The sequence below is a fragment of the Scomber japonicus genome, chromosome 1 (assembly GCF_027409825.1).
Source record: "Scomber japonicus isolate fScoJap1 chromosome 1, fScoJap1.pri, whole genome shotgun sequence".
NCBI lineage: Eukaryota > Metazoa > Chordata > Actinopteri > Scombriformes > Scombridae > Scomber > Scomber japonicus.
The window spans coordinates 20,621,733-20,641,970 of NC_070578.1; the positions used below are offsets into that span (position 1 = coordinate 20,621,733).

The 20,238-nt window shown below is 40.9% G+C and overlaps 1 protein-coding gene across 1 annotated transcript; it reads right to left on the reverse strand.

The window, feature by feature from the left end:
* Positions 1-8,936: 8,936 nt before the first annotated feature.
* On the reverse strand, positions 8,937-19,630 carry LOC128358322 (calretinin-like). The gene is made up of 11 exons (XM_053318595.1): positions 19,537-19,630; positions 14,683-14,759; positions 13,675-13,764; positions 13,491-13,571; positions 12,349-12,405; positions 11,783-11,860; positions 10,860-10,915; positions 10,726-10,765; positions 9,817-9,870; positions 9,329-9,400; positions 8,937-9,155 (listed from the first exon to the last, which is right to left on the reverse strand). The coding sequence occupies exons 1-11, from the start codon at positions 19,628-19,630 to the stop codon at positions 9,039-9,041; spliced, it is 816 nt and encodes a 271-aa protein (XP_053174570.1). The 3' UTR covers positions 8,937-9,038.
* Positions 19,631-20,238: the final 608 nt, after the last annotated feature.

The window sequence follows — 20,238 nt, forward strand, 5'->3', positions numbered from 1 at the left end:
CGCTTTAGTTAAGAGAATTCTCCCAAAAATAGATAGATCACATTGAAGCCACATATTCATGATATTTTGTGTTTTTTTAAGTCCGGGGAGGAAGTTAAGTTGTCGTCTAGGACATATCTTTTTTTATATCTATACCTAAGCATTTCACTGTTTTTTTAACCTGGATGTTACATATGTTTTCATAATCTGTATCATAGAGACATAAGATTTCACATTTGTTAATATTGAGATGTAAACCAGAAGCTTTAGAGAAATCATTAATTAATTGTATTACTGGTTCAATTTGATGTTTGTCCTTTAAAAGTAGAACTGTATCGTCAGCTAGTTGTGTAATTTTAAGTTCCTTTTGAAATATGGTTAAGCCTTTTATACTGTCATTATTTAAGATTTTAAGTGAATTTGAAATCGGGCATCCTTGACGGACAGAGTGGTTGATCAGAAGTCTTTTTGTAGTGTTAGGATAGATCATTAAGTTACTATTGATGTCTTTGTATAACATTCTAACTACTGAGACAAAGTTTTCTCCAAATCCCATTAATTTTAATAATAAAAGGGTATTGCAGCATGTCGAAAGCTCTATAGAACTCAAGAAATACAATAACTGCTTGTGACTCCACATGTTCAGAGTAGTCAAGCAAGTCTAAAATGAATCTAATATCATTACTAATGTGTCGCTTAGGCATAAAACCTATTTGGCAATAATTTATAATATCTCCAAGTTTAGATTTTAAGCGCCTGGAATAGACAAATGCAAATAATTTATAATCCACATTCAGAAGTATGATGGGCATCCAATTTTCTATGCGTAGAGGGTCTTTGTTTGGTTTTGGAATTAGGCTGAGTAAACCTTGGTTTCATACAGTAGTTGATGTCATTTCATTGTTTGTTATACAATCTTTATACATATTCAAGAGTAGAGTTTCAATAATATCTCCAAAAAATATATAAAATTCAGCAGATAAACCATCGATACCCGGATATTTCCCGGTTTTCATGTGTTTCAGAGCTTCAATGAGTTCCAAATTTGAGATTGGGTTTTCACAATGTTGTTTAAATTCTTCTGAGATCATAGGGATGAATTCCTTAATATTGTTTAAGAATTGTTCACAGTGTTCAGTTTCATATTTAGATTTATATAGTTCTTCATAAAAAGTACAAATGTGTTCTGCTATTTCTTTGGGATTAGTATTTAGATTCTTGTTTATTCTCAGTGCAGAAATGTTGTTTCTTTTTTGATTATACTCAAGAGCGAAAAAGTAACTTGAGTTTCTCTATCGTGTCAAGATTATCTCTCCACCCTACATATTCCATATGTTCGGGGACATATGGAATATGTAGGGATTACTCTTTAAGACACATCACTTGTGGTGGCCACACTGACTATCAACCTGGGGCTATATAAGCACCACACCTGTGTGGCCACTCCGATTCCTTGATTTCCACTGCAAGCAGTTGTATGTGATTCTCTTGAGAAGCATAGAGTAGCATGTGTTAGACGGATTGTGCGCACAATATCCACTTACTTTGAGTAAGTGCCCCTACGTGCCCCTCTCTGGATTGTGGCAACTGTCTTTGCTACATGGGCTGGTGAAAGCGTGGTGGCTCGTGACACCGGTTTGCTGGTCCGCTTGCATAGCCTTTGTCCTCCGTGAAATCCGACCTCGTCAGACGTAACGGGGTGCTTCCCAGCTGATCGCTACACAGCCCTGCCTGACACATTTCTGCACCCACTCCCTCTGACTTGGTCAGCCACCTTTACACTGGTGGCAGATCCTCAGCGCAGGGAGGTGCTTGCAGCAGAGGTCTACACGCTCTTAGCAAAGAGAGGCATCAGGGAAGTGATGCTAGACAATCCCCAGGCTGGGTTTTATTCACGTTACTTCCTCATTCCCAAGAAGGATCGGAGACTGAGATCAATTTTGGATTTGAGGGGGTTGAACAAGTTTTTGAGGCCCCTACATTGTAAGAAGTACCACGGGTTCGACAGGCCATCCTCCAAGACGACTGGTTTGCCACGATAGACCTGGAGGATGCATATTTTCAGATCCCGATATGGGAAGGGCACAGACGTTATTTCAGGTTCGCCTTCAACGACAGAACCTTCGAGTTCTGTGTCCTCCCATTTGGCATATCACTTGCCCCCTGCACGTTCACAACGTGCATGGACGCTGTACTGGGACCCTTGCATCGGGAGGGTATTCGCATCCTCAATTACCTGGACGACTGGCTGGTGTGTGCTCACTCGGGTGGGCAGTGCCGCAGAGATGTGACTCGTCTCCTACAGCACTTAGAGTACCTAGACCTGCACCTCAACAGGAAGAAGAGCATCCTCCAGCCCTCACAGTCAACGGAGTTCCTAGGCATGTGTTTGGATGCCAGGGCAGGGACTCTTTCCTTGACTCCTGTGAGACAGGCCACCCTGAGGGCTTGCTTGTCCCAGTTCCGGCTTGGGGTCAGGGTAACCTGGAGGCTATGTCTCCGCCTCTTGGGGTTAATGGCAGCCACAGCGCATGTCATGCCTCTGGCTCTTCTGAACATGCGCCCGGTGCAGCGCTGCCTCCTGGGCCTTGGACTTTGCCCACAAAGGAATCTGCAGACCAGCGTATTGGTGTCGCGCAGACTGTGTGTGGCTCTCCGTTGGTGGCAGCGGCCGACCAACTTGGCACGTGGGATGGCACTGGGGCCTGTGTTGCGTCGCCAGGTGGTGTCATCAGACGCAGTCCTGGTAGGCTGGGGGCTGTCCACTAAGGCAAGGGCGTCAGCGGCCTATCCATCTGGCTCTTCTGCCAGAGCTGCAGGACCGCCATGTGCTGATGAGAACAGATAGTACAGTAGCGGTGGAATATATCACAGGCATGGCGGTCTAGGTTTCCTTCGCCTATGCAGATTGGCTCGGACAATATTGGAGTGGGCCCATCCCCTGCAGATCGGCTCTCCAGGCGGGGACCCCTCCCCGGAGAGTGGCAGCTACATCCAGAGGTGGTGAGCGGAATATGGGATCGCTACGTCACATTCGCCAGGACCTCCTGTCCCAGGCCGAGGGAACCTTTTTCACCCTTTTCCACAGGGCGTCAGGCTTTGGGCCTGGCCCCTAAGAGGGCCGAATTTCTAGCCATGGGATTACCCCAGTCCGTGGTAGGCACGTTGCAGGGTGCCCGGGCTCCCTCAACCAGGGCTGCTTATTCCTATCGTTGTTTCAATCATGATGTACCTCACGACCATCACACGGTGGATCCCCTCTCCTGTATGGCCCCTGATATCCTTTAGTTCCTTCAGGAGCTGTTGGAGGCAGGCAAGTCTCCCTCAACATTGAGGGGGATGGTGGCAGCCATAAAGGCAGCCCGTGTTGGGCCTTGTAAACTGGCACAGGGTTGTTGTGACCTTATTGCTCATTTCCTTGGGGGGCTTGTAGGGTTGCTCCCTCTTCCAGGAGGCCGGGTGTCCCCCCCATGGGATTTGGAGATAGTTTTGTCAGCCTCGCGGCATGGGCCGTTCGTGCCTCTGGAATTGGTGGAGCTGAAATGGCTTTAGCTCAAGACAACATTCTTGTTGGCTATTGTGTCAACAAAAAGGGTGGGTGAGCTACATGCCCTTTCCGTGCATGAAGAGTGCTGCCGCTTCTTGCCTGGGAATGCTGGAGTCCCACGCCAACCAGAGTCTTGAGCTGCGCCCTTTCCACCCTCCTCAGGATGGTGGAGTTGGGTCAAGTGAGGGATCACTGTTGTGTCCCGTTAGGGCCTTAAAGCTGTATATTCAGCGGACTGAATATGCCCACAGGGCTACGGACCAACTCTTTGTCTGCTACAACACTCTTGGGCAGCCAGTCTCAAAGGCTAGGCTGTCCCATTGGGTTGTAGAGACGATCCAACAGGCATATAAAGAGGCAGGTGTGCCTGCCCCGGCAGGGGTGTGTGCACATTCCACATGGGGCCTCGCTACCTCCTGGGCCTTGTGGAGAGGTGCCCCCCTGTCTGAGATTTGTACGGCGGCCTCTTGGTCGAGCCCGTCCACCTTTTTATAAGGTTTAACTGCATGAATTTGGCAGCCGGCATCCCATTCACTGAGCATGTGCTGGGCGTGGTGCAGTAGGACATGGCCGAACATACCATGCCTCCAGTGCCATAGCTCTTAAAGAGCACTTTGGCTCAGAGTGATGTTGTTTTCTTTTCTTTCTGGGCTAGCCTGGCAGGCTAGGTGACCTTCCACCCATTTGTGGCTGGCCTTTGCGGCTGGCCTTAGCGGCTGGCCTTAGCATCTGGCGGGGCCAGCTGGGCCTTGGTGGCGTCTTGCACTGGGGTCATGGGTGTGTATATAGTGTAGATGTGTACATAGTTCCTTGGTTTGAGCACGTGGGTGGTTCTGGTGGCAGTGATGTCTCATTCAAATTGTCGTCTGCTTGGTTTCCACACGATGTGTCTTACAGAGTCCCCGGTCATATGGAATATGTAGGGTGGAGAGATAGTCTTGACACAATAGAGAACGGATGGTTACATGGTAACCTAGGTTCTCTGAGCGGAGAGACAATCTCTTCAGCTATTAGCCGCTCTGAAACGCGTTCCAATCAAGGTCAATCGGAGTGGCCACACAGGTGTGGTGCTTATATAGTCACAGGCTGAAAAAATAGTCCCAGCGTGGAGTCCCAAATAAAAAGTATAACTGCAGACAATTTATTTATTTAACATTGAAATAAAAATTGAAGTTGACATGAAATGAAATGCGGAAAAAAAAAATGCCATATGCAATGACTGGCTCCCTAAACCTTGGAGGGAAAGGTGAACGGACAGACGGGCCGACAAACATCCTGCTCTTCAATTATAGTAGTAGTATTATGAACTAAATCTTTGAATATTGGCTTAGTATATATTAATCCTAACCTCAGAAAATAAATTAAATCTTTCTACATTCGTCTTTCAACCAGAAAACTGACAACAGTTTAATATTAGCAAGTGATGAAGAGCAATAGGAGGTCGAAGAACTGAGAAGCAAACAGAGCAGAGCTGAAAGAAGCATTAAAATGAAAGCGCTGCAAAAAATGGAGAGGAGAACTGATAAGTGAGAAGCATTACTGACTAATGCTGAGTGATGTTTCTCAGCTCAGCTCAGGGTTGAACAGGCGTCTTTAAAGCCTACTGTTCAGTACACACTGTGTGTGTGTGTGTGTGTGTGTGTGTGTGTGTGTGTGTGTGTGTGTGTGTGTGCACAAAGTTATTGTTGCTGTTATTTTACTGAAGTCCAAACACACAAACACACACACATAGAGGCATACTTCTCTACCCACACCTTTGCACTCTAAGGGGTTAATAGGCCTGGTGTGACAATAGACAGCTGTGATGATAAAATAATGTGGAGTAGTTGCAGTGAACCATTCGACATTAGATGTGATTTGATTTATCACTTATAATAATAGTTTTCATAGCTGTGTCCTGTTCTCGTTCCCTCACTGTGATCTAATTCACGCTGTTGACAGCAGCTTTCAAACATAGTCGGTCATACATTTCAATTTTAAGGGATTTGTTCAGATGATTTGTTTGTTTGTGTGTGTGTGTGTGTGTGTGTGTGTGTGTGTGTGTGTGTGTGTGTGTGTGTGTGTGTAAATGAATGCCCAAGTATACTGTACCTGTCATATAGTGAATGTCAAAGTCTCTGAGGCTAAAACCAAACCAGGTGATACTTGAGAGAATTGACACTTTTGACTTTGGTACACCTTCACATGCATCTTTTTTCAATATACCTTTACAAAATACTCTCACCTGCCCAGGTTTGGGTGGGCAGGGCTTACATGGCTCAACCTAACAGGCCTCACCTGAGTTTATGTTATTTCCTTATGTATTGAAGTAACTTATTTTCTGAGAGATGATTTATTCCTGTATGTTAGTTAATTTATAATGTATCTCCTTTTATTTTTTAGTAATGCAACCAACTGAATGAAGAAATAAATGGTTGAAAAGCACTTCTCTGGTCCTCATATTTTGACTGATATGCCAATGTAGAGGCTATATGTGTAATCCAGCTACCAACAACAGTCAAGTTTTTACATGGTTCTTTGAGCCGGATTGCTCCAGGGGCCTCCAGCGCCTACCCCCCAACAAATACCCAGCCTTCAAACCCACCAGAAGTGGCGAAGAGACAATGTCAATCTATCAGTGCCTGATGTAGTCATGTTAATTGACTCTGGCCTATTGAGAAGGTAACCCGCCTTATCCCCAGTGAAGATGGGTGCATCTGAACAGTGGAGGCGAGCATCAAAAGGAAGCTACATAAGACCTGTTGCAAAACTAATCCCCCTCTCCTTGATGGCGTATCCTGAACCCACTCAGTCTGGTAAAGACTAATGTTATTATCAAATGTTATTGCAGTGAATTATGACTGCAATAAGCCAGCATGAACAATACCACGACCCTGAAACCGAAGTAGCTACCTGGAATTCAGCCATCAATAATTTTATGACTTATGTCTTGTTTTGATATGTATCATGTCAACAAAAAAGACCTATTGTGTGGACATGCATGGACTATAGCTGACTGGCATGTCCCTCTGTTACTTAAATTAGACCTTTGTCATTAGTCATGTAGTTCACAGGTGATGTGAAGCGATCACTTAACCTCAACCTCAGCAGAGGTCTAATCAGCCAGAATAAGTGGAGTAGGTGGACACACCTGTGCTGTGTGGAGCCTTTAACATTTTTTTATAACAGTTAACAGTTTTTATATGAAAATGAGCTTCTGTGTTGGTCACCATGGCTTTGAATGCACCTGAGAGGCACCAAACTGTAAATAAATTATTGTGATAAATGTTTTTTAGTAAGTTTGTAATAGTTGCGTTCACTTGTCTATAAGGTACTGAGTAGCAACAGTACACCAAAAAAAAACTTGTATCTCATACAAACACTGGATTTGTATTTTATTTGAGTGTACAAGATGGATGCTGCAGTATGATGATTAGACAATAAATAAAAAGTGTGGTTCACTCCCCAGTGTCTAAGTCATAACAGGCACACAATTACAGTGAGAAAATATTTTCTAGGGCATTAAATGATGGGTTTAGAATTTTTCAAGTCTGTCCAGTGCCAAAACTACTATTTACTAATATCAGAAGAATCATGCAAAAAAATGCCTATTGAAGATGTAACTATTGTGGCATGTTTGGGAGCAATTTCCAGTAACATTATAGTTTGCCTGATATGTGTCTTGCATGTATAAATCAAGACCAGCAGTATATTTTGCCTGAGTACCTGGTAGCATCTCAGAAATCAGCATAATGTCTACTTTTAAATTCATGACAAACATATCAAGGGGTGATTAATACTCCTATCGTTGTAGTCCTGTGTGTGTGTGTGTGTGTGTGTGTGTGTGTGTGTGTGTGTGTGTGTGTGTGTGTGTGTGTGTGTGTGTGTGTGTGTGTGTGTGTTTGCAGCTGTAAAGAGGGTAAATAACAGTATTTCTACTGTCTTTTTCACTTGCATGTCTCATTCCTCTTACTGAGTGGGACTGATGTGTGTGTGTGAAGGAATCAGAGCGGATATAACTTTTTCCTTGTCAGCAGTTAACAGCTTGAACTACATTGCAGGGTTTCACTGTGTGCCCCTGTGCAAGTTTGTGTGCACATGTGTGTTTATGCATTTGAATGCCCACATGTGTATAACACTGAACATTTGCGGTAAGTCAGTGAGCCCTGTCTTGTGTGTGAGTGACGGTGTGCAGCACTGCGAGTGTGTGTGTGTGTGTGTGTGTGTGTGTGTGTGTGTGTGTGTGTGTGTGTGTGTGTGTGTGTGAGGGGTTGTGCTTTAAAGATAGTGAGTTTAATTAAAGATGAAAGTGCTGATGATTAATTGATGGAAGGTAAGACCATTCCATAATGCCAAAATGGGGGGGGGGGGGTGTTGATTCTTCCTCTTGAAAATGATGACATTTCTGGCTCTTAAGATTGATTTCTGTATATTAATTTAGTGCAAATTAAAGTAACCTATAAACAATCTATAATAAAGCTATATTGGTAATTAGATATCATAGAGGCAAATATAATCAGTATATCAGAAAATATTTTCTTTTCTGGAGATGTGTATCTCAGATATACATGCTTGAATTAGGAGAAAGTGAAATGTTCTTGGTTTGGATGTTATATTTCATCATTCTGTGTATGTAGGAAGAGTGACACAATCATCCTGCTTTTGTTGTCCCTGATCTCTCAGCTTGTTCTACTCTGCTCACTGCATCTCAAAGATCCACGGCAGCCTCTGAGACTCTCCATTTATGAAAAATGGAGCAGCACAAGCTTTTTTCTCTACATCACACTTTCTGTTACCAGGAGATTAGAAAGTGAAGGTGGAGCACTCTGGAGAAAACACTCCTGCTCTGGGCATCTGTACTGGAGCTGTAGTCTTCTGCACTGGAACCACACAACACTCAGCTGTGTGGGGGTTGGGGTATTTTCCCCGCCACTGAGAGAAATCACTAAACAAGCTTTTCACTGTAGAGACTGTGGTGCAGCTGAAAGGATCGGTCTCATAGTTGAGGTGTAACTGAACATCAGTTGGGCTTTTTTAATGTGAGTGAATAATTGGGACAAGAGGTCTCATGTTATATTTATTCATTCTCTCAATGTTATCTTTAATAGAACAGTACAAGCCTCATCAAATAAAACAAGATCAAATTAAATAAATAGAAATAGAATAAATGAACAGATGCTACAGAAGTAGGAGAGGAACATATATAGATATGAGATTGATGTAAAAATACAAATGCATATTAAAAATGGGAGGTTAAATAAATATAGTAAGTACACAATATATTTCAGTAGTCATTGCTACAGTTATGTCACTATGGGACTGCAAAAAAACATTAAAGGGGTAAAAAGCTAAAACGTCAGGGCCAGCGGTTCACTGTGTGCTTTCAGGAGCACTTTTGTCACTCTAAGTGGTGAAGCAAGGTTAAGGGTCATACATGCACCAGGATACATCAGGAGGTAGGAAGGAAGAAGCAGTAGTGGAGAGGGGGAGGCAGGTGCGGGTGTGGGGGATAGCAAGGTCCCAGGCAAGGAGGTCACAGCGTGGAGTCCCGGCAGAGGACAATCTCCAGCTCAGTGCGGTACAGTTTCCCTCCATCTGACAGAGCCATGATGCTCTTCTTGTACCCCACAAGTCCTGCTGCATCCACATCCTGCCAGCACACAGACAATTTTAGATAGATAGAAAAGACACAGTCCTTGCATCCTGTCATCTACAGATGCTATAAACATACAGTACATTGACTGCAGAGGCATCACAAGCAGCTCAGTTCTATATTTGGTCAACAGAATGAATGGATCAATTAATAGGGTGACTATATATTACCATTTTGTTCTTGTCACAGAGGTCCTTCAGCAAAGCATCCAGCTCCTGCTCATCGATATAGCCGTTACCATCCTGATGAGAGAGACAACACAGGGGGTCTGAATTATACAGAGGAAATAGATTCTCCTCTAACTATTTAATGTAAAATCACTACAAAGGGTCTACGGCCATGCTAGCAGCTCTTTGAGGCTGTACTATAGGCACAGTGTACTTTTATAGTGCACTGGCTGACCAACCGACCAACATTGTCATCACTAGAGCCTAAGAAATTGAGCATTTATCAAATATTCGTTAGGATAAATGGCATTGAGTGGAAATATGTAATTGATTTAAAGCCATAACTGCATAAATTAGTGGCAGTATGTGATGACTCATAAGTCAATCTTGTAGAAAATGTGGAAATGTGTTACTCATAAAATGCATAACACATAAATAGATACAGTATATATCATAGCACACATATATATAGACAAATATGGTCTTTTCACCTTATCGTAGATGGTGAAGAGGGAGTCGAATTCTTTAACTGTGAGCCTGGTGCCCTGTGTGTGAGAGAGAGAGAAAACTGTTAGAAACTGCAGGGTATTTCTAGAGAGCGGTAAAAGCCCCGCCAGATCCAGAACTGATATTAATCCATGCAGATTATGATAACTGGGACTAGAGTTGAGTTAATCCTGATCAGACAGACTAATCCTCTGTCAGAAAGGAATTGTTGATCTGCCCTCGCAAGCTCAATGTACATATGGGAACATACATGACAAAAATAAGTGTGGGAGATCCATGTTAATATTGTGCCACAAATGTGGAACTTTGTAGCTGAGAATATAGTGTGCATGCAATATGGTAAATGATTTTCAAAGATATTCAAGTATTTCAAGGTTTTTATTGTCATTCTCATGTACATGTAAAGGCTCTCATTTCAGTGCAATAAGATATAAAAAACAAACTAGTAACAACACGTTAAAACTGCACTTGTATAGAATAAATACTGAAAAACACCAGGTAAGAATAATGAATACTGTAATAATTAAAGAACATTTTTTTTAAAAGCACTTCAGAATTTCAATTTGAATAATTATACTTTTTTTTTTTATTATTTAAAATGTTTTTTTACCATGTTTTTTAAAAATAGTGTAATATTTAATTCCTTAAGGACTTAAAGTAGATAAAGACATATTTGTGTCAATGCTCCATATGCCCATTCAGTACTTTTATGACATATAATCCTCTTGTAGAGAATCCAATAATGGTAAATTGTTCTATTCTGAATCTCCAGCCTGTCTTCTCTACATCAGAGGCACAGGACCGGAGTCTTTAGATGCTTATAAAAGCATCACACGTAAATTAAATTACACCGAGGTTTAGTTAGAAGAGTGTGTTTATGTGTATAATCTTACCTGGAACTTCAGCAAGAAATTTTCTTGAACAGGCAAGAGCCTGTGGTAAAACAAAGAGAAGTTTCATTTTGTTAGCTCTCTTTAAAAAGAGTTTAAATATGCAGATACAAGAGATAAACTGAGGACATGCTCACCTCGCCATCTCTGAGAGGCCCAGTTTACCATCACCATTAAGATCAAACATCCTTAGCTGCAGAGAAAGAAGATTAGCAGGGAATTTATCAGAGAAATCATGGCAGACGGTGGTTCTATACATGTATTCATGTGTTATACTGACATAAACACACTGAACATTATACATGTGCATTTAAAAGAGCTTCAATGGTAGCAGCTGGGTGTGTTGGCTGATTGAAACTGGTGGACAGAAAAGTGATGTATCAGCACTACAGGTGAGCTGGAGGGCGAACCCATGAATTGATGCTGTTCATGATATTAAAATTCAGGCCTATAGGGATGTTAAATGGACTATATATATAGCACCACTCAAAGCGCTTTACATTACATCTCATTCACACACTGATGGCAGGGGCTACCACGCAGGGTACCAACCTGCACATCAGGAGGAAGTTAACCATTCATTCTCATTCACACACCATTGGCGCAGCAGCAACGGGAGCAATTTGGGGTTAAGTGTCTTGCCCAAGGATACATCGACATGTGGATTGGAGGAGCCGGGAATCGAACCTCCTGAGCCACAGCCGCCCCAGTTACATTATGTAGGCCACTGTTGTTGAACACATATGTAATATAATGAGTTATGCCGGAATGGCAAAAAAGAACTCTGCCAAAGCCGACATGTTTAAACATTGCAGTTGCAGTTGAAAATACATAAATGAAAAATAGTGTGTTTATACATTACAATATACATTTTAAATTATAGCTTATTTTTTGGTTTGTTGGCTGTCAATGATAGTATTGACATCACTCTATTTTAAATGTAAATATGGATGAATGGAAAACAAAGTGAATGTGGAATAGTTTAGTCTGAAAGTCATCATTTTGTAAAATTGCCAAAGCAGAATGAATGAAAAAGCGTTTTTTGCTAAATGATACTCACAATCGTCTGTGTGTACTCATTGAGCTTCTTATCGTCATACTTTCTGTTTGCCTTCTTCAGCAGGTCTGACAGGAAACCCTAAAGAGAGTCCACACCATCATTAGATGGTATAATGATGTCTTATTGGTAGTCACTCATGATGAAAATGAATCATGTTAATGTCTATTCATAGAGGTCAGGATGTCAAATATTTGTTTTCAGATTTGTTTTTTCACATGACTGTTATACTGTTAGCACAACACAGAAGCTAATCATCATCTCAACAAGGGTCTGATTTGTTGATCAGACATACACATATACATACAATATACTAACTACATGTTCACTGTTCAGTTTGAAAAAAAAAGAAAGGTATCAGATATCAGTGTCTTTATACAGATAACTGGCTATAATTATCTTGTGTAAGGGTATTGTTTCTGTTAATATTGCATAGGAACAGAGGTCTCCACACACACAAATGTCAAAACTACCCACCCTATGTGAATAGAAAGTGCAGTGCTTACGTCAGACCAGTTTGTGCTTTAAGTTATGTTAAATTAATTTGATTTATTGCATTTTGATTTTACCTTCAGCTCATTCGACTCAATGTATCCACTGCGGTCAGTGTCATACTTCCGCCAGGCCTGTAGAAGGAAAGTGACATTGTTACAGTAGCTTTCAGAAAACATCTCCAAGCACAATGACGAGCAAAAACTCACTCGACTTCAAGGTTGACTGACCTTCCCTAAATATGGACTCACTCACAGAAGATAACAGTAGAAGAAAAGAAATGCAGCAGTATGTGGGTGTCATTTGACATTGTATAAATATAGAATTTGTCAAAGCCCTTATCAAAGATGGATACCTAAACCCCCCCAGCACTCACTGCTTTTCCCCTGCAGAAAGCTGCGGTCCATTCATAATGTATGGCTGTCTGAGAATAGCTTTAACACACAGAGCAGCCTAAACATCACACCACTGAAAACCCTCCTTAAACACAGTACACTGTGTGTGTGCACGCTGGTTGCTTTCAGTCACAGTGGTCCAGATGTTCACTGCCTCCAAGGTTTCTCTGTAATTATTTCCGCATATGCAACCAAAGAAGGCAAGATGTTATTTATGATGGTTCTTGGATCCAGACAGAGCCAGAAGTGACGGTCAAATATACTGCTGTTAACTTGCAAGGTACTGAAGTGATCCAAAGACTACTGGAGACTGGAGTCCTTGTTTATTTATTACACTAACAACAGCAAAATGTTCGACACTAACAATACTAGTTTATGGTTGTTATAAACTGCAATATCAAGTCATTTGAAGACAATTTAAGTCAGTGACATCTTTATGATGACCAAAACATTTTGTCTGCATTTGAATTTGAGAGTTACATCCAAACTGCTAATTACAAATGTACTCCTTTACTCGACAGTTTCCACTCCAAAGAAACATCCTAACTTGGCAGGGGAACAAATTGACTCATGAAGCAGCGTAACATGTGTCCCGCAGGGTGAAAACAGTGATGCTGACTTGAGACATTTGTGGGGTAATTTCAGCTAAGCTCAGTGATGTGAAATAGTTATATTTTGTCCTGTCCATTGTAAAATGTTCAATTAAAAAAAAAGCATTGAATTGTAATTGTTTTGATGAGTTTGTGAACTTGAAAGAGCAGATCTACAGTATATAATGAATACACATGGCATGACATGGGGCATAAACAAGCTTACATACTTACAGTCATGAACTCGCTGCTGGATCCTACAAACTCTCTGAAATAGAGCAGGAAGTTTTCTTCTGTGGGCAGAAGCTGAGCCAACTAGAGAGTGAAGGGTAAAGACACAGGATTATTATATGTATTATACTTGAGACTTGTATTAAATGTTTGATTTATAAAACAACAGTATTTAATTTGTTTTCACCTCTGTCATCTCAATTCTCCCATCAGCATTCTTGTCAAATTTGGCCATGAACTCCTTCATCTTTTCCTTGAATGCAATGTGTGTAGGATCCTGTAGGATCATATAGTAGATATATAGTAAATCACAAATATGTAAGATCGTATGGCTTTTAATTCAGACATTTATTTAAGCTACAGTACGTCTGTTTAACAAACTGGCAACAGTACAGACATATTCCCTCCTCAAGTTTTTGACTAAACCATGTCCTTCTAACCAATCAGAGAAGGGTTAGCTGCTGGAAGACATTGCTGCGGCTTACTAATAGGCAAGCAAGCTCCTTATACCTGCATCAGTCAAATTAAAGAGCTTCAAGTCCCTGTGGAGGAATCCATATATCAGGTAGGCACATTCATGAGGATGCAGGTGAAGGAGGGTTTCCTTTTAAGTCTCATGCTAGTGCTACAGTTTGATTTCCAGAACTTGCATATTGCAGCTTTAAGGACAAAACCATTTAAAAATATGTGTCTCCTAGAAACTATGTTAATAAGCAAAAGCAACAAACTTCTGTATGAAACGCGTTGTCACACCCATTTTATATTTTTTTTAACATACTGAGGAAAAGTTGTTCTTCAACATATGCGGTCACAAAATGTTAATGAATGTGTCAGCAAAATCCTCACTGACAATGTATTTAAATTATTTTCCATCCATATGTTTAGTCACTCACAACACTTAAAGGTCAGGTAGGCAGGTCCACTGTCCACCCTGACCACCTGCTTATTCTTAGCTTGTGGTACTTAAATGTAACATTTCCCTCACTTGAAACACATGTCAGTCTCTAAATGCTTCACTCATATAGACTGATGACAATCTCCCAGGTTTTATCGTTAAAACTGAGTGGAAACAAATAAAATGTACCTGGAAAAACAAATAACTAATTTATTGTGATAATCAAGGAGACTGTGAACTTCATCATGTCAGCTACATGAGTCACTCTGGGTAAATAACTCTATACGGCAGCACACTCACCGTGCTTCCTCCTCGCCTCGAAGTCTCCAGCTCTTTGAAGAAGTTTTCCAGCTCCTTCCCTTCGATGTAACCATTTCCTGTGGAGCAACAGAGGAGCACCAGAGGAGCAAAATTAGTTTGGCACACATGATATTATGAAGCTTTTAAGTCGCTCACAGCTTTGCTGAATGTTCAGACGTTTGATTAAAGACTAAGATGTGGATGAAAGATTAAAGGTCACAAGTGGTCCTTAAAATTTTGGAACCAAACCTCAAGTTGCTGGTCCAGTCTCCAGTCCTCAGTGATTGAATCGCTTAAGTACTTTGCAGAGCTGCTTATTTGGGTTGTATATAGTATATATAGAGCTGTCATAAGAAGTATTTCTAAGAGTATTTGGTTGGTTGAGTCTCCCTAAATTCAGTGTGTTACTTAAAAGACAAGTCTGAGCTATCAATGTTCACTGAGAGACAGGATGAACATATGTTATATCATCTCTACACAACTGAAAACTTTTAATTGAAAACTGACTTTGATGATATAAAGGCACAGCACACAACAACAAGCCTCTATCCTGGGAATATCCCATATTAACATTCATATATCTCGTGCCAAATTTAGCTGTGGTAGGGACTGCTGTAGCAGAACAAAACTCGGTGCAGTTGAAGTGTTTTCTTGCCTAAGAGGGTGAAAGTGGGCATTCAGATTGATGCTTATTGGGGCATTCTGTCCCTGTCTCTAGATTTGAGCTTGTTATATGAGTCACGTGACCAGGGGGTGATTTAATACAATGATTTACCGCACTGGTTCGCCTGCAAGACAAAGTGTAACATATAGGAAAATCGGCATTCTCTTTTTAATCATAAGAATGAATCATCTCTCCACAATCCAGGCAGGGATTGGGGGGGTTGTCCTTTTTATCGTACACAAATAGATGTTAATAAAATTGTTATTTTTTATTCAGAATAAAGCACAGATGTACAGAATAGAATGTAGAGATTCACCCTTCTCCCCGCTTCATCTCTTAATCTCTTATCCTCTCATCTCCTTTCTGATCGTTTTCTCCCTCACCTCCCCCTCTTCCTCTCGTCTCCCTGCCCGGCTTCATTTGCACACACTGTATTTGATAGGTGCTCCATGTCACCATCTGTGCTTAGGTTGAGCTGGTGTTTTAGATATAAACAAGTCACTGCAGGGATACACAGCTGTGGGTGTGGAGGCGAAGCAAACAGACGCAAAAAAATTAAATGAATGTGTCATCACCTGACATTCATCTATGATTGAGTTTCACTTCATTTCCATTATAAAGCTTTTAACTGCTACAGCAGAGTGTTTTATGATGTCTAAACAGCAGTGAAGATTCAAGTGAACAACAGCTAACTGCTTGTCAACCAAATAATCAACCCACCAGTAAAACACAAGTGAGCAGGGTAATCATTCATTATAATACTTTCTATTAGCTACAGGTTTGACACAGTAAGAAGAACAGTAATGTACAATTAAAATGTTTTTTTTTTGTTGAAATCCCAGTGGCATAACCACAGCGGTTTATAGAGGAAAATGGAAAAATGTTATAACTGGCTGGTTGATTGACATCATGTGCAACATCTATAATTAAAAATGATGAATATTTTTGCATCTTCACTATAATTCAGACACTTGTGTTACTAAAACAATTGATAATCTGTGCATGTATATTATGATAATTAAATACCAAGTAACCAAGTATAAAAAATATGCACACAGACATGCATTGTTCTTCCTTGTAGCCACCGATGGGCTCAGCAGGACTCAGTGTGACCTAAAGCAGTAATTAATTCACCGGGTGCTTCATCCCTCTTGCTTGGGTGACCCTTAACAGCTGCATCTGGAGGAGTGGGATCAAGTGTGATGAAAAAGTGTGATCAAGGGTAACAAAAGACGAGCAGGAAGAAGAGACACAACTGTATCAGCAAAAGGGTATTTGTCATTGTATTTGAATTTTTTTTTTCTTCCAGTGACATCAACATGCATTCATTGTGAATGTAGCTGCTTCTGAGGCCGTTTCCAACCAAGTATGCACAGTCCAGGCAACCAAGCACCAGATAACTGGACTAACAACAAATCCTGCTCCATTTGCTTAAAAAAGCTGAATCTGGTTACCACTACAGCATGGTCTCCTGAAAATGTGTAAAATTAGAAATGGTAAGAACATTATTATCAAAATTTGTGGGTTTATTTAACTACAGTTTGTCTCACCTTGCCTTAAATTAACTGCCTAAATTAAACTGTTGGCTAAACTTTTCACCTGTCACAAAGGACGTGAAGTTTACACAATCTAATCCATAACTGAAACAGGTCATTAGATAAGGTACAGAGTGTCTCAGGTAGGAAAAGCAAGGAACAAATAATCAATAATGAATATGAGCGTGACTTTTAACAGCCCACATAAGAAGCTGAATGTGTTCCCAGTTCATTGGGGCTCACTGCCAGAGTTAGTCGCAGAACAAATCTCAGCTGCCACATGGAGCGCACCACTGCACTCTGCACACTGAGCAGATGCAGCCCTCTCTCCCTCAAAACACTTTCAAACACAGCTTAAAACCTGATTGCTCAATAGTCCATCGGAAACAGTCCGACTATCAAACTCAATATGAGTACTTGGGTGTAACGAAAAGCCTGTATGAGAAAACTGTATAGTATGGTGCAATACCACTTTTCACTTGGATTAATTTCTATCTTCTTTGACTTGTTGTTTTTCATTTGGTACACAGCCAACCTTTTCTTCATATTTCTTCTTGATTTGTTTGTCCTAGTTTTCACTGCAACCAAATGGAGACTCCAGTCCGTTGCTGCTGCGCTGCAGCTGTGGTCATGAAGACAACCTGTTGCTGCCCTTAATGCTATCTTGACTGCCAACAACAGTCTATCACCAAGATGTCCCCCAAAATAGATTGTTTTACAGTGAGTGGACAGAAGACTCTTAGTTTGTGAAGGTTTCTGTGCTCTAAATTCAAGCACACACACACACACACACACACACACACACACACACACACACACACACACACACACACACACAAAGATGAATAGTTCTCCTTAGGACTGATATATATCAAAAGTAAAAATGAGAAATGAGATTGGGCTTTATTGGAATTGCAGAATTAATTTGGTGTCCTTCAAATTTGAAGCATAAAATATTTCACCAAACAGTCCATCTAGATGGAGAAATTATTTCCTCAGGTTTCTTTAACCTCATTACCACGAGTAAGCTGCAAAGTGTCTGCAGCCGTACAGATCTGAAAGGTTCTGGACTAATAAACCCTTGATGAACTGGCCATTTAAACAGACTATGTATCTCCATCATTGTCAGGTAATTGCTCTGACAAATTATAATACTGTTTACTCCTGCTGTAACACTAAGAAAATGTGTTTTCTATTAGATGGCCAACCTAGATGATGTCTAAGGGTCAAATCATTGACATGTGTGAAATATCCCAACAGCTATTGGATGGATTGCCAATTGTCCATGTTCCACCTCAATGTCAATCCCTTAAATCTGAATTAACTGTTTTTTTTATCAACTCCAGAGGGAAATATCCAGCTTTTAGAGGTATAGTGTGTAGAATTTAGCATCATCTAGTGGAACAGACTTGGTAGAAATGTAATATTATATCCATAAGTATGTTTTAATTAGTGTAAAATCACCTGAAAATAAAGAATTGTTTTGTCTCATTTAAGTAAATGGGAAATTGTCCAGCCATTTGAAGGTAAAGAAATCGGTTAAAGAAAACTGACCAAATAAACCAACTTCACACTTTTTGAAATATGTTTTTTATCAATTGTACCAAACTGCTCCAGTCTCTGTAAAATGTTCTAAAAAAAACAACCCTTAAATAGACTACCTGTAAATTACTGAAGAAATTAGTGTTAAATTAACGGATGTGTAAAATTAAGCTCTACTCAAAACACATTTTGGGACTAATTTAGCTCCAACCAACTACAACATTAATTAGCTTATTATTAAAGTATCAGTTATATATGTTCTGTTTTATGTTATCATCCTACAGCTGGCTCCATCCTTCCAGTTAATTCCCAGTAAGCTTTCAGAAGCTCCTCCCAACTTACTCCAGTGGAAAACACCCCTCTATCAAACCATTTTCAACCCCCCACCACCACCCCTCACTCATCCTTCATCCCCCCCCCCCCTCTCTCTCTCTTTCTTCTTCTCACTCCTTTGCATCAATTTTTACCTCCCACCTCTCTGTCCCTCGCTCTCGTTTTGCTTATCAACCCCCCTTTACTCTTTCATTTCTTTTTTCCTCTCTTTCCTTTTTCTCTCCATCTTCTCCCTCTCTTTAACATATTTAACCTCCCTCTCTGTAACTCTGACGGGGATTCGTCACAGACTACAAACCACTGTAGGCATCTCATGGCACATTTAAAATGGTACAAACGGCAGGAAATGCAGTCAATCACTGTACAAATTATATTATGATATTATAGTAATATAATTGTAGATTAGACAAGCGCATTAAGCACTCATTAGGCTAAATTAATTCCCAACAGACACACACACACACAAACTGAATTAAGGAAAGCAAACAAACATAGACATTATTTTCTATTATTAAATTCTTAATAACTGGAGCAAATATATAAAAAAGTAGGTAGTGATTTTATTGTAATATTGTCACTTTGCTTATTTCACTTTTAAACCAGCTTTAGTGGATATAAAAGAGGAAAAAAATATCTACGTCCTTTTGGAAATAAAATCTTTTTAAAACAGTGAATAAAAACGTCTATTTCTAATAAAACACTCTTTTCTCATCATCATTAGTTTGCCCATTAATTTAACAATCAATTAATCCAGCTCTTATCAGGCCAATAGAAACTGACCGTCTGCATCGAAATGTTTCCAGATGTCGATGAACTGCGCCGCGGTGAGCTCAGCCAGGTGCAGGTGGGGCGGTTGCTGTGCTTGGGTTGCCATCTCTGCTGTTTTTCCCTCCTTTAATGGACTGTAGTAGTTGGAGATAAACTTTTCCCGGTGCAGACCTCCTTGGAACTGTGCGCGGCTCCTCCTCAGCACGGGCTTTTAAACCCCCCGCGGCGTCCGCGCTTCTGCTGCCCGCCACACGGGGGCGCCTCCACCGTGAAGACAGCCCGGAGCTGCAGCAGGAGACCAATTACAGAAGTGGTAGGAGGAGGAGGGCTCTCTTGGGCTTTGCATATGAGTTGCTATTAACTGCTGCCCAAGCTGCTAGTTTGATAGCAGGACCATTATGCATCATCCAATCTTTCTGCTCTCATGAGGAGAAAATTACATCAAACAATTTATCCAACAGCAGACGCCCTGCTGGCTCCAGTGGATCATGTAGGATCTGTGTCAACCCTGTCTCCTCCAATTCTTGATCTCCCTGCACTGTGAATTATCAAATAAATACTAAATACATTAAATAGGCTATCCCATCCCAGGAGCCACAACACCTCAGGGGTAGGAACTCAAGACAATCAAAACTACATGAATGATGATGAATGCATCTCCATGTTCCAGTTAGGATCACTTTTTTCTCCAAGTGACTCATTTAGCTACGCTCT

Excerpts from the sequence above, each read along its gene's own strand:
- LOC128358322 (XM_053318595.1), bottom strand. The coding sequence starts at position 19,630 with ATGGCAACCCAAGCACAGCAACCGCCCCACCTGCACCTGGCTGAGCTC. Across the intron at positions 10,766-10,859 it reads GGCCTCTCAGAGATGGCGAG|GCTCTTGCCTGTTCAAGAAA; the intron begins GTGAGCATGTCC and ends GTTTTACCACAG. Across the intron at positions 9,401-9,816 it reads TCTTCACCATCTACGATAAG|GATGGTAACGGCTATATCGA; the intron begins GTGAAAAGACCA and ends CTCTCTCATCAG.